The sequence below is a fragment of the Rhinolophus hipposideros genome, assembly GCF_964194185.1.
Source record: "Rhinolophus hipposideros genome assembly, chromosome: 19".
Lineage (NCBI taxonomy): Eukaryota > Metazoa > Chordata > Mammalia > Chiroptera > Rhinolophidae > Rhinolophus > Rhinolophus hipposideros.
The window spans coordinates 2,365,955-2,379,687 of NC_138065.1; the positions used below are offsets into that span (position 1 = coordinate 2,365,955).

General features: G+C 48.1%; 1 protein-coding gene across 4 annotated transcripts in view; it reads left to right on the plus strand.

The window, feature by feature from the left end:
• The first annotated feature begins 1,322 nt into the window (after positions 1–1,322).
• The window catches only part of ADAR (adenosine deaminase RNA specific), a 36,780-nt gene continuing 24,369 nt past the window's right edge, over positions 1,323–13,733 (plus strand). The window contains exons 1-2 of one of the 4 annotated variants that reach the window (XM_081025180.1): positions 1,352–1,467; positions 3,143–3,279. Coding sequence is in view for 1 of the 4 variants with exons in the window: in XM_081025177.1 (XP_080881303.1) it covers positions 2,055–2,228 (174 nt within the window). In the remaining 3 variants the exon portion in view is untranslated. Of the gene's footprint in view, positions 1,468–1,934; positions 2,229–3,142; positions 3,280–13,733 lie in introns of those variants that run through there. The other 3 variants (XM_081025181.1, XM_081025179.1, XM_081025177.1) reach the window with 3 other exon arrangements.

Here is a 13,733-nt window from a genome sequence, read left to right on the forward strand (position 1 = left end):
AATATATGAGATGCTTAACCTCAAGGATATGCCAATAAGGCCTTTGAACTCCCATTTAACTTTCATTTCACTGCCAAAAATCAAGAAGTCTGACATGTCAGAGAAGATATGGATGCCGGTAGGAATGTAAGCTGGAGTAACCACTTTGAAGAAAGCTGTGGCACTACCACATAAAATTGAACACTGATATTCCCAAGACCCATCAATTCCACGCCTAGTAAATATAACCAAGATAAATTTTTACACAGAAGCACCAAAAGGCAATGCTCCTAGCAGCACTATAGGAAATAGCAAAAAAACAAACAAACAATCAAACAAAAAACTAAAAATGGCATAAATGGATAAATGATGATACTTACAGACTGGATTATGTAGCAGTGAAAATGAATGACATGCGGCTTCACTCGACAAGAAAGATGAATCTTGGTGTTATGGCCTGAGTGCTTGCATCTCCTCGGAGTTCATGTATTGAAACCCTAACGCCGGGTGTGGTGGAGTTAGGTGGGGCCTTTGGGGGCTGCTTGGGTCGTGAGGGTCGAGCCCTCGTGAAGGGGATCGGTGTTCTTATAAAAAAAAGATATTGCTTACCAATGCACAGAAATGTGGAAAGAAATTAAGGCAATGTAAGAGTTGTGTAGACACCAATGGTGGTGCAGGTTACTTCCGAGGGGGAGGCAGAGGTGAAGGATGGCGAGCACGAACGGCAGGAGTCGATGAAAATTGTTGGTAATCGTTTAGTTCTTGGGTCGGGGTGGCGAGGTGGAGAGTCCAAGGGGGTGTGCATTACGTCATTTAAAAAACAATTTAATCTAAAGGGCCTCCGAGGACTACCTTTATAGTGCATTATTAACAGTGCATTATTAACAGTGCATTATTAATAGAGGGCATTATTAAGAGTGCATTATTAAGAGTGCATTATTAACAGAGTGCATTATTAACAGTGCATTATTAACAGAGTGCATTATTAAGAGTGCATTATTAATAGAGGGCATTATTAACAGTGCATTATTAAAGTGCATTATTAATAGAGTGCATTATTAATTTGATGTACGTAAGGTCCATTTTTTTGTTGTCTTTTAAAGATGGTGCCCGCTGACTGCCGCAGGCCTCCGGGCCCAACTGCGGTAGTCGTGGCCCCACGAGTGGAGGTGGATGAGGGCCGTCAGCAAGCCTGCAGCGCCCACGCGCACGGACCCACGCGCCACGGCGCCCCCCGCAGCGCCCAGCCCACGCGGGCCCGGACCCGAGCCACAGCCTCGCCGCCCAACTAGGACGCGAACAAAAGAGGGAGGAATCACGTGGTGCCCCCTCCCACGCGCGGCGCGCCCATGATGTCACCAAGGCGCGACCCGGCCATTGATTCCGAGCGGAGGGAGAGAGGGCGACGTGGTGGGGGCGGGCGGCCGGGGAGGGTCCGGCGGCCGCGGCAGCCTCGCGCGGGCTGCGTCCCGGAGCCTCCCGAGACCGGTAAGCGGACGCCGCCGTCCCCGCCGGCGCTCCCGGCCCGCGCGCCGCTGCGGCTCGGGCGCCGACGGGAGGGGCCGCCGGGGCTCCGGGGGCGGCGGGGGCGGCGGGGGCGGCGGGGCTGCGGGCGGCGGCCGGGCGGGGAGGCGCGCGCGGGGCCCCGGGGCTGGTGCGCGCGCCCGCGCCGTGTGCGCGTGCCCGCGTGCGCGCGCCCGCGGCGGCCGGGGCAGCGCGTGGAGGCTCGGGCTGGGGACCCCCGGCGCGCGTTCCCCTGTCGCCACCCGCGCGACTCCGACAGGGCCGGGCCGCGTGCCCGCGCGCGCCGTGCCGTCCCCCTGCGCTCGCGCCCGCCGCCCCCCGCCGCCTGCCCGGGCCCGGGTGGCGCAGGCGGCCGCGCCGGGAGCCCCCTGCGGGGTCCCGGCCGCCGCTCGCCGCCGCGTGCGGGTCGCCTGCTTGCGTCACGTCCCCGCCTTGAGCGGCTACCTCCGTTCTGGCGCCCCGCGGGAGGGGAGGGTCAGCCCGCCTCGGGCGTCCGTGTTGGTGCCACCGTTTGGGAAACTTCCCTGTCCAAAAGGGACACCTGTCGTTGGATGGGAAAGGCGGCGTGGGGGGAGCCCCAGCGTGCGGTCAGCCGAGCGAGCGGCGTGTCGGCGGTCAGGGGGGGGACCTGCCCCCGGGCGGTGGCGGGAGAGGGGGCCCGACTTGCTGGCACAGGTCAGCGGGCACGGAGAACGCAGGAGCCTCCGATACACGGTCCTGCGAAGGTGAGTGACGATGCCAACTTCTCTCTTTGCCAAAGAGGCTCGTTCCCGTGGCTTCCGAGGTCCTGGAATATAGTTTTCCTTATTTCTTTATTGGACTGACAGTTGAGGACTTGGTGTATGGCTGGGGGGGGGGGGGGCAGGGAACCAAAGGAAAGGGGCGTGAACTTGGGAGTCAGGTCTGCCAGTGTACCAGCTGTGTGACATTGAGTGACTTATTTAACCTCTCTACTCCTACTTGGTCTTATCTACAAAATGAGGATAATTATATCTACCTTGCAGGGTTGTTGTCAGAAATTGAAGTGTCTAGCTATTATTAGCAAGGGCACAGCCCCCAGGCACTTGAACTGGCTCCCTTGCGGAAGGTTTCCCACTGGTACAGCTGCTTGAGAAGCAGGGGAACGTTTTGCTATTTCGGATGTTTGCTATTCTGCGAGGTGTGATAAAGCAGACTTGGGGGCGGGCGAGTAGGTGGGAGAGGGAATCTCAAAACCCATCTTCTCTCTCTCTACTATAGACCTCATAACTTTTTAGAACTGGAAAGAGGTTAAGGCCTCACTTTATTCTCGTAATTCCAGCTTCTCTTTATCGAGCGCTTGTTGCCTGCCTGACACTGTATCAAGCACTCTACTTACACTCATTTATTTAACCCCTCCAGCCACCCAGAGCAATAAGTATTATCCCCATTTTACAGGTGCAGGAGGTTGAGTCTCGGCCAAGATCCTCACACTAGCTAATGGTAGAACTGGAACTGGAACCCAGGCCTCAGGCTATATAGTTTGTTATTTCTCCGTGGCTAGAGCGCTGGCCACTCTGTCATGGGGGAAGGGAGGCAGAAGCAGAGGAGAGGGCCAGGATTTGCTGCAAGAATAACATCTGAAATTGTCCAGTGATAAACTGTCTTTTATTTTACCCAGCACTGTCCAGATGTGAAACGAGACTTGGTCTTTTCACCCAAAGAAAAAGGAAAGGCTCACGGGCACCCAGTGCTGGGATCGTGGGCACACAGTAGATATTTGGTAAATGCCCGTGGAAAGAAGAAAAAGATCTTAAGGTACTGTTATTTCTACTGGAAGGAGACCCATTGCTTAATACACAAAGGCGCCCGTAAGCCAAGCTATTTTTATACCATAACAGAGTAATATGAACATCTTTGTGATTCATGGGGATAAAGATTTGTGTCAGACCAAGGGTGGTACTTTGTGACCACTTGATTCTAGTTTTTAGAGACGGGCACAGCAGGATCTGAGCTGTTGAGCTTTCGTAGTGATCTCTTGAGATACGGCAGTTTATGTTGCTCTAACATCTGTGAGGCTTTGACCATACTGGGTACAGCTGCTCGAGTTAAGTTTTCTGGAAAACACGGGATGATTGTTTGGTATCACACATAGAGTTCAAAATACTAAGTTTGTTGCAAAATTCAATATCTGGGAACAATCTGTGACTGATGTGCATTAACGTGGGAACAGCAAAGTGCATTTAAACATAATATTCTTGATGTTTTTGATGAGCTCTTCAGTGTTGGCTCTGTTTGAAGATGATTTAGGGGGTGTGGTGAATTATTAGGAACTCGCAAGGCTTCTATAACCCATATAAACTACGACTTATATTTCACTGTCTTTATCAAACTTAATGGGAGAAACCTTCTGACGTGACCCATCCTCCCATTTCCCTCTGTACCCCACCTCTACCACACACAGTGAAGCTCTTTCCCCAAAAGGGGGTGTATTAATCTAGTTGCAAGTGGCAGACATCCAGTGTAAACTCAACCAGGAAAGGGGTTTTCCCCTCTTTGATCATTTGACTAGAAAGTCCAAAGATGAGCTTCAGGCACGGCTGGATCATGAGGCCGAAATGAAATCCTGAGGACTCTCTCTTGGCCCTGCCTTTCTCTGCTGCTGTTTGCTGATTGGCCCCAGTCTCCCCCGCTGTCTTCTCTACACATCCTGCAAAGGCTGACTACTGGCAGACATTAGTCTGTGACCTTACCGCTGCGTTATAAACTAATCACTGTGGGCAAGCAGATAGGGATTCCATGATGGGATAGCTCTGTGTCCCCAGCCCACTCCTGGGATGCAGGAATAAGCTGCCTCTCTGTAATCACATGGGATGGGAAGTGCACAGGTACCAGGCAGGCAGAAACTTTACATGTGTGTGGCACGTGCGCTCATATCCCACTTTGAGGCCCTTCCAGAGCCTTCCCATGGGAATGTACCCACCTGGTTTGGTTTGTCCAGTCACACACTGTTACTCCGTTGTGGCATCGACCGTGTGTTCTTGTCCCTTCTGAGCCTTTGCACCTGCTGTTCGGGGCGCCCTCCTGCACTGTGTCATGTGGCTGACTTCCTTCTGGACTCTGTCAGCCTTCTCCTCCCAGAAGGCTTCCTGGGCTTCTGTATGCGAGTTAGGCAGTCCTTTGGGTTCCCATAGACACCTCAGCGCAAGACGGTCGCGGGTTTGATTTCTGTTTGACGGTGGTTTACTGGTCAGCCCTCTACACTGAGCCCCCTGACCACAGAGGAGTTCTTGCCCCGTATTCCTCACCCCACCCCCAGCTGGCATTATTTGCCTTCATAGCAGCTGCAACCAAGTGGCTATTCTGTAGTGTATTTATTGCTTATCTTCTCCTCACTAGAACATCAGCTTCCCGAAAATAATGAAGAAAAGAGGTTTTGTTTCGTTGACTGCTATATCTCTAGGCCCTAGGGCAGTGCCTGGCACATAGTATGTGCTTAATAAATGTTTATTAAACGAATGAATGAACATCTGCCCACAGGGAGAAAATGCCAGCATCCCGTGGACGAGGACTCCTCCCATCTGCATGGTAGATACAGTTGTCACTGTAAATGCTAAACTGCGGGCCCATCCTGGAAAGGCAGAACCACTCCCCTGTGCCTCTGTCTGAACCCACGGAGGCCACGGGTCGGGCCCCAAGGAGAAGCCACGTGGAAATCCCACCCCGTGAGATGTTGCACTCCCCCCAAACCTTTCCCAACTGTGATAGGACTTACAGTAAGGTTTTTCCATAGTCTGAGTCTTTTTCCTGATTTATTTTTTAAAACATTTAACTGAGCACTTACAATGTACCAGGCACCAGAGTTTTGGGATCGAGGCTTGGGAACTTGAAAACTTTTTTTCTTTTTAAATACCAAAACACTCAAGAAAGGCTATATATATATATATATATATATATATATATATATATATATACACACACATATATATATACACATATATATGTATATATATATATATATACACACACACACACACACACACACACATATATTCAGGTTAGAAAATTATAAAAGAAATGAGGCCCCTCTCCATCCCACGCATCTCACCCTCTAAAGGTAGAGCTACTAATAATAGCTTGGTGTGTGTCTTCTTCCTGACCTTTCCTTAGGGTTTTACAGTTATAGCTATTAAATAAAATAAACTGGACTGTGTACAGATATTGTTGGCATTGATTGGTTTTCACACCCACCCGCCGTGTTCTTCATGCTGGTCTACACCTTAGCCTTCCTTACCTGTCTTCCAGGTGCTTCTGCTGCTCCCACCACTGCCTTCGGGCGTGTGGCAGAGCTGGGTGGGGGGCCGCTGGCCCAGAACCCTGTTTGTCCTTCAGCCTTCTCCCACGGAGGGCCCAAACCCTATCCAAATACCCCACCCCCACCCCAGAGCCATCTTCCTGGTTATCACGCTGCCTTATCTTTCGTGTACCCATGTCACACCCACCCTCCAACAGAAAACCAAAAAGGGAGGTGGGCATGACCCGTTTCTTTCTTTTCTAACACAAGTAGTTCTCACACTGATACTGTAGAGACTTGGGGTGAAGGCAATTGATGAACCCCAGCCTTACCCCCAAACACCCGGGCCCCGCTTCCTCCCAGCTGCAGTGTCCTTTTGTGTTGCCCGGTCCTGACTTGCTTCCCAAAGGTCACGACCAGTTGACACTGCGATGCCCAAGCGTTCACTGTACCTCTGTCGCCCCCTGCCCTCTCCAGGACTGGGCATTTTAACTAAAGGAAACTCGTAGCTGGTTGGAAGAACACTGGCTCGTCTTAATTTGCATTTTTTGTTATGATTAAGTTTGAACTCTTTCTGCATATGCCTATTAACCATTTTTATTTCCATTTTGTAAGTTTTCAGTTAATATTTTATATAGTCGCTTACTGTGTTCTGTTGTTTTTATAATTATACAAATCCCCTAAAAACCATGAGGATGTGCTTATTATATATATTGAAAAAAATAACTTTATTTGCTGTGAATATTTTCCCAATTTGTCGTTTGCCATCTAATTTTGGCTTTATCATTACACATACAAAATCTTATTTTTCATTCTTCTGTAGACAATTTTTTTTTTTTTTTTTTTTTTTTGCTTGTGAGGTTTAAAATGTTTTTCTTCATTCTGTATTCTAGTGTTTTATGGTTTGGTTTTTGACGTATTACTTTAAAAAGTTGCCATTCAGTTTTATTTCAGATTTTAACGAGATATTTGGTGAAATACTGTATAATGTTTTAAATAAAATCAGTTTGAATTAGATAAAGGTCTATGTTTTGTTTTAAAGATCCTTACATTAATGTATCATGCATTTTTCATTTTTAAAGTAATTTATCAGAATATCAAAGCTCGTTTCACAAAACTGAGATTCAATACATGTATAATTCTTATTATTTTAATGTTCTTAGCATTTCCATAAATTGCCGCATGAAACGGTGTTTATCTGTGGCAGTTGATCTGGTCTGAAGAAGCACTCTTGTTCCCCTCACAACTTCTGATTGTGTAGCCAAGAAAATGAATGTAGCCCCTTGTCTAACCATTGTTCCCTAACTCTCTTTTCTTGAGATATAATTACATACAGTAAACAGCACATACTTTATATGTGCAGAATTCAGTGAATTTGACAGATACATAGTATACCCGTAGTATACATACAGTGACAGATACGTAGTATACCCATAGTATACATACAGTGACAGATACATCGTATACCCATAGTGTACATACAGTGACAGATACGTAGTATACCCATAGTATACATACAGTGACAGATACATCGTATACCCATAGTGTACATACAGTGACAGATACGTAGTATACCCATAGTATACATATATTTAATCACCATCCAAATCAAGAATACATTTCCATCCCCTCAGAAAGTTCCCTCATGCCCCTTTGTAGTCTCCACTGTCCCCAAGGGCCACTGCTGTCCTGATGTCTGTCCTCAGAGATTCATTTTGCCTATTCTGAAATTTCCTATAAATGGAATTATACAACACGTACTTTTATCTGTGGCTTCTTTCAACCCCGTTGCGTGTGTCAGTACCCTCTGAATATACATCGATTGTTCGTTCTTCAGTTGATGGACATTTGGTTTGTTTCCAGTTTGGGGTTGTTAAGAATAAAGCTCTGTGAACATTCTTTCTTTTTTCTTACTTTTTTTTTTTATTGTGGTAAAAACACATAGCGTGAAATTTACCATCTTAGCCATTTTTAAGTGTATAGTTTAGTAGTGTTACTTATATTTACAGCACGAAACATCTCCAGAACATTTTCATCTTGCAAATCTGAAACTCTCTACCCATTAAACAGCAACACCCCTTTCTCCTTCCCGCTACCCCTGGTCCTATGAACATTCTTGTATGAGTCTGTCTGGGACCATTTCTACTCATTTTCCTTGGTTACTACCCAGGAGTACAGTTGCTGGGTCGTAAGGTAGCTGTGTGTTCAGCCTGAGGTGTTCCAGAATGATTGTACCATTTTACATTCCCACCAACAGTGTACGAGAGTTCTGGTTGCTCCATATCCTGGCCAACATTAGGTATTGTGAGTTTTTCTCTTTATTTTAGCCATTCTGGGAGCTGTGAGGTTTTCACCTCATAGTTTAATCATTTCTTTACATGGCTGTTTCTATTACTAGACTGAGCTTCTTAAACGAAAGTGTCACGCAATGTGTATTTATCTTTTCTTACTACCCTTTTTCCCTGTTTGGGGGGATGATGGATGCTTTAGTATAGGAAACTTTAAAATTGTAGAAAACTATCAAAATGAATAAAATCACGGGGCACTCTACCTGTCTGACGTTGTTATTAATAGTTTGGTGTCTTCTGTGCACTGCCCTGTGGGTTTTCTCACGGGGTGCAGGGGGTGGGGGTGAGGGTCAGCCCCAACGTTGCTTGACTAGCAGCTCAGCAGTGCCCCAGCCCTCCATCCCACCATCCTGAGGGCGTCTCCATGCACAGCAAGGAACCTTGTCACAGAAAGCCACCGACAGCTTTCTTGGTGTGTTCCGTTGCCCTGAGCTGTATCTCTGCCGAGAGATGAAACCTCCCAGGTTGTTAGACTCAGCCCCTTGACCTGGGGAGGGAGCCCGGGCTTCTCCGAGGAAAGTGGGCAGAATCGGGGCTCTCAGGGAGGAAGGCACCGGTCCAGGGTAGGCGCTTAGCACTCTGTGCCACGTAGGCATATAGTTTTTCAAAGCTAAAAGCTCTTCTCTTTACAATTTTATGTTCCTTCCACTTACTGTGGACTGAGCATGGCCCATGGTATTCGCTCTGTAAATATCACTTTCACGTGTCCTGTAATTTATGACCACCTGAATCTACTTGGCCTGGTCTCCAGTGTTGGACATGAAAGCTGTTTTCAGATTTTTGCTATTGTAAACGATACTTTGGTGAACATGTTTTCATCCTGGATTTCAAATCATCTACCTCAAGGTCGATTTTTATGAATTTGTTATTATGTTTATTCATGATAACAACAACGCAGTAATAGGGTTACATTGGTAATAATAATGATTGTTGAGTGTTAGCCGAGGTTACGAACATGCTTAAGACTTGACACACAGTTTCAAGTGCTTTGTGGAAAAGCTGAACCCTCAGTTGCTCTTAAGCACCAGCATAGCAGAGTGCCTGTTTCTGCCCCCTTCTCTTCTCTTTCTTCCACTCAATCATTAATGCATGCTTATCTGACGGTCATCTGTAGAGTACCTTTTGTAGCCAAAGCACTGCTGGGTCGTGGGGGTGCAAGACGCAATCTGCTCAGGAAACAGCCATTCCGATTAATCCAGTGTTGGTGCAAATGTGTGACTAATGGGTGATGCGGCTTCTGAAGAAAGCTTCCTAGGGTCATGGTCCTAAACCCTTCTATGCCCGCTGCCCTCTGGCCTAGGGATAGGACTGCAGGAGAAAACCGTGCCACGGCTTTTTCGTGGCTGCAAGAGTGCTCTGTGGCGTTCGGGCCGGTGCCTTTTGTGAGGTCTGGTTAGGGTAGGCTTGGCGGGGGCGGGGCACACTGGGCTTGGCCCTTTATCCAGAGTGGTGGGCAGCCACTGAAGGGTTTAACGAACAAGGTGGCGGTGACCTAATCACAGGCGAGAACACTGCGGGGGCCAGAGTGGACCCCCAGAGTGCGAGATTGGATGGTGGAGGTGGCTGTGGCGTCTGTCCCCAAGCAGCACTGTGTGGTCTCACTTTTTAAATTGCTAATTGGATCAACGTAAACCTAAATCGTGTTACATTTTGATGTCTTTCATTACCAGTCTGATTGACTATTTCCCCAAGTGCTTGACAGGCATTTGGATTTCCTTTTTTGTGAACTGCCTTTTGTTGAAAGCCATGTTGGTGGGGCAGCTTGCTGTAGAGGCGAGGGCACCCACTCTGAGTCCTGGCTCTGCCAGGCGCTGGCTCTGTTACCTTGAACAACCTCTATGACTTTGTTCTGACTCAGTTTCCTCTTCTGTAACGTGAGGGCAGCCACCGTGGATCTTTCATCAGGAGATCATGACGATGAGATGCACTGCAGCGCTGGTCCATGAGAGTGCTGTGCGTGTGTGCTCTTATCTACGTGCGTGGGCAGGACCCAGCAGCTCAGGCCTGCGTGTGTGTTTTAACTGTGATTCCCGGTCTGTCTTCATATTTTTATTACTGTGCTTTTTAACTTTTATTATGAACATATTCAAACATTACGTCACTTTTTTGGAGCACAGAAGTGTATCGGCGGTGAACGGGCTGTGGGTCTTCTCCTTTCTGATGTCCTCCTTTGCTGTGAAACAGGTCAAGCCATACACACTGACTTTGCGTGTTAGTGTTTTTATTTAATCAACATATGTAACTCTACCTACCATCGTATGCCTGGCACCTACACGTAGTTATGAATACCACTCAGGTACTCCCAGGAGAAACAGAAGTTTCCAGAAGTGCCTGTACCCAATCAAGTTGGATCCTGTAACTGCAAAAGCCAGTCTAGTCATTAACAGGCAAGTGCATATACATGAGCAGAAATGCGGGGGGGGGGGGCAGCCAGGTGGCAACTCACTCTTCTGTCTACACAAAGCCTTACAGGTTTTCAAAGCAAGTTGAGTGATTGTGGGAAGACCCTGAGAATTTTGAAAATTATGTTGATGTGGCAGTAAGTGTTACAGTGGAATAAAAAACCCAACGATAAAGAAATGAAAAGAAACAACAAACAGAGGAGAGCAATAGATGTGTGTCTAGCAAGGGGCTGGATTATGTATTTCCCAGGAATGAAGATAACCTGAGTTTGTTGATGTGCGTGTCTATCCTATTCTAAAAGGATGCCCTCGCACTTAAAACTAACCCAGGAAGTTGTGACTTGTCTGATACTATGTTACAAGTTCAGTAGCATATATTCACAGACAGTGCAATTCTGTTGCAGTGTTACTGTGAGCAAATACTGAGGGAGTTTGCAGACATCTGCTTTGCCATAGGGAGCAAGAAGATCTAAGTGGATGGCGCCCATATGTGCAGGAGTCTGCTTAGAGGAAATTGTAGACAAAAAACGCTTGTTATAAATCTGCGTGCCGGCACGCAGTGGGGTTAAACAGAAGATCCACAAGCCAGACGAACCATTATTTATAGTGAAAACGCAAGAATAGCAGCCATTGGAAACTAGAACCAGCTCAGTAGCCAGATGATAAGGCGGCCTCCCCATAACCTGGGAGGTCCAGACCCCTGAAGGCACCTTCGGAACGGAGCCCGGTGGTGCAAAAGCCAGACTTCCGAGAATACCGACGAGTGAGGGGCTTTTTCATATGTACCCTCTTTTCGATGACAGTTCATAATCAGGCGGTTGTTAGTAAGTAGCCCTCAGTGGTATGTACACAGGAGGGCTTGCATTTGGGGTTACTTCCCGGGGGCAGCGGGCACTTGAGCACTTGCCTTAGAAGAGGAGCATGGGGTCAGAGTGCCTCTCTGCACGGGAAAACACGGGAAGGTAGGCACAAGAGAATTGACAAAGAAGGGACTAGGGGTCTGTGTTTTGACTGTGTTTGCTTGTCTATATTTTCTGTAATCAACCTGGTACTTTCGGTTAATTTTCTTTTCTTTTTCTTTTTTTTTTTTTAAAGATTTTATTGGGGAAGGGGAACAGGACTTTATTGGGGAACAGTGTGTACTTCCAGGACTTTTTTTTCCAAGTCAAGTTGTTGTCCTTTCAATCTTAGGTGTGGAGGGCGCCGTTCAGCTTCAAGTTGTCCTTTCAGTCTTAGTTGTGGAGGGCGCAGCTCAGCTCCAGGTCCAGTTGCTGTTGCTAGTTGCAGGGGGCACAGCCCACCATCTCTTGCGGGAATCGAACTGGCAACCTTGTGGCTGAGAGGACGCGCTCCAACCAACTGAGCCATTAGGGAGGTAGCTCAGCTCAAGGTGCCATGTTCAATTTTAGTTGCAGGGGCACAGCCCACCATCCCTTGCGGGACTCGAGGAATTGAGCTGGCAACCTTGTGGTTGAGAGCCCACTGGCCCATGTGGGAATCGAACCGGCAGCCTTCGGAGTTAGGAGCATGGAGCTCCAACTGCCTGAGCCACTGGGCCGGCCCTTTTGGTTAATTTTTTAAAGAGCTTCATCCAACTGGTCGCGTCCCTACCATAGAGCAGCACAAAGATTTATGTCACCACCTCACAGGCCCATGGGAGCCGAAACAATTGCTGGGGGGAGGAGATGAAAGGTTTATGAATAAGACTGTCTGTGGTTACTTGAGCTGCTCAGGTTAAATCACGGAGCTGTTCTTTCTTCAAGGCAACAACTGACCCTCAGCTTAGAAAGCAGATTTGCCTGCTCTGCCTCCCATGGAGACTAAAGGGATGCAGGCAGCAGCGGCGCACTTTCCTCTGCACGGTAGTTGTGATTATGGCTTTTCTGGAACATTCTTGTACAAGGGTTAAAGGCTGTGGGATTGTTTAGCCTGAAGGCAAGAAAGCAGAGGTAAGCTCCAACTCATTTGACTTCAGCAGAAAATAGAATGTGGGAAGACAGGCTGGAATTGTTCTGGGGAGTTTGTTCTTTTTTACCGTTTAAAATTGTGGCATGCAGCATACACATACTATCTATCCTTTATACAGTGCAGACTATAGTTTAGTTTTACCTGCTTTAGGACTTTATGTAAATGGAACCTTGTAGTATGTATATGGCTTCTTTCACTCGATAATGACCCACCTTGTTGCTTGCCTGTGGCCCTTGTTCTTTTTTTTTTGGTCCCTATATAATATTCCATCGTAGCTCTCTGCCACCATTTATGCGTTTCCCTTTTGGTGGCCATTTGTTTCTAGTTTGGGTGCTATTTTGAATAACGAGCAATGACATTCCTGCACACACTCCAGGTCTCGGAGTGCAGTCACTGAATTGTAGGGCGTGACTATTCACGCCTTTGCCTTTCCGGAGTGACAGTGAGCTGCTCCCCTGTGGTGACCAGGGGCTGCTCGCATCCTTGCCCCCAGCTGGCCCGATCACATGTTTAATGTGGCCTGTCCGGTGGGTGGGTGGGAACTCTGTGTGTGTCCCCCTGGGGATGAGACTGAGCACGCGCCACGTGCTTACTGATATTTGTTTCTTGTGTCAAGTTCCTGGACCACTGTTTTGCCCATTGTTTTTCCCACCGAGCAGTCTATTATTCACTCAACAAACCAACCTACTGAAGGTCACCCCTGCAGGGGGGGCGGTATGTAACACATGTTCGCTGCCCCGAGGAGGAGAATTGACAGCTCTAAAGGCAGATGTGTAAACGAGAAACTCAGAAGATGGTGATGAACCTTGGCCCAGCCGGCTCCCCCCCAGCCTGTTAGCTGCGGACGGGACTCGTGTCCGCCTCGTGTCCTCAGTATGTAAGCATGTCCGGCACGTACTAGGTGCTCAGCAGTTGTGATCGATGAGTGAAGAGGGCCTTTTCAGAGGGCGGTAACAGTGGCCAGTAGGGTCGGCACAGAATGAGGAAGCTCACATTGCAGCCAGCCTAGTCAAAGCAGATCCTGAAGCAGTGGAGGAAGTTCCTTCTAGCGGAGGAACAGGCTGCCCCGACAGGGGGAGAGAGGACGCAGCCTACACTGAATGAAACCCGGGGTGACTGACACTCGGAGTGGATGCAAGGGGAGGGCGGTGGAGAAAGGCGTCCGCCGTACAGGGGCTGCCTAGTAAATCTGAAAAGCAGAGGGGCTGAAACTGCGATGAAACGAAACAATTCCTCCCCGGGGAGAGGGCTGTTGGGTAC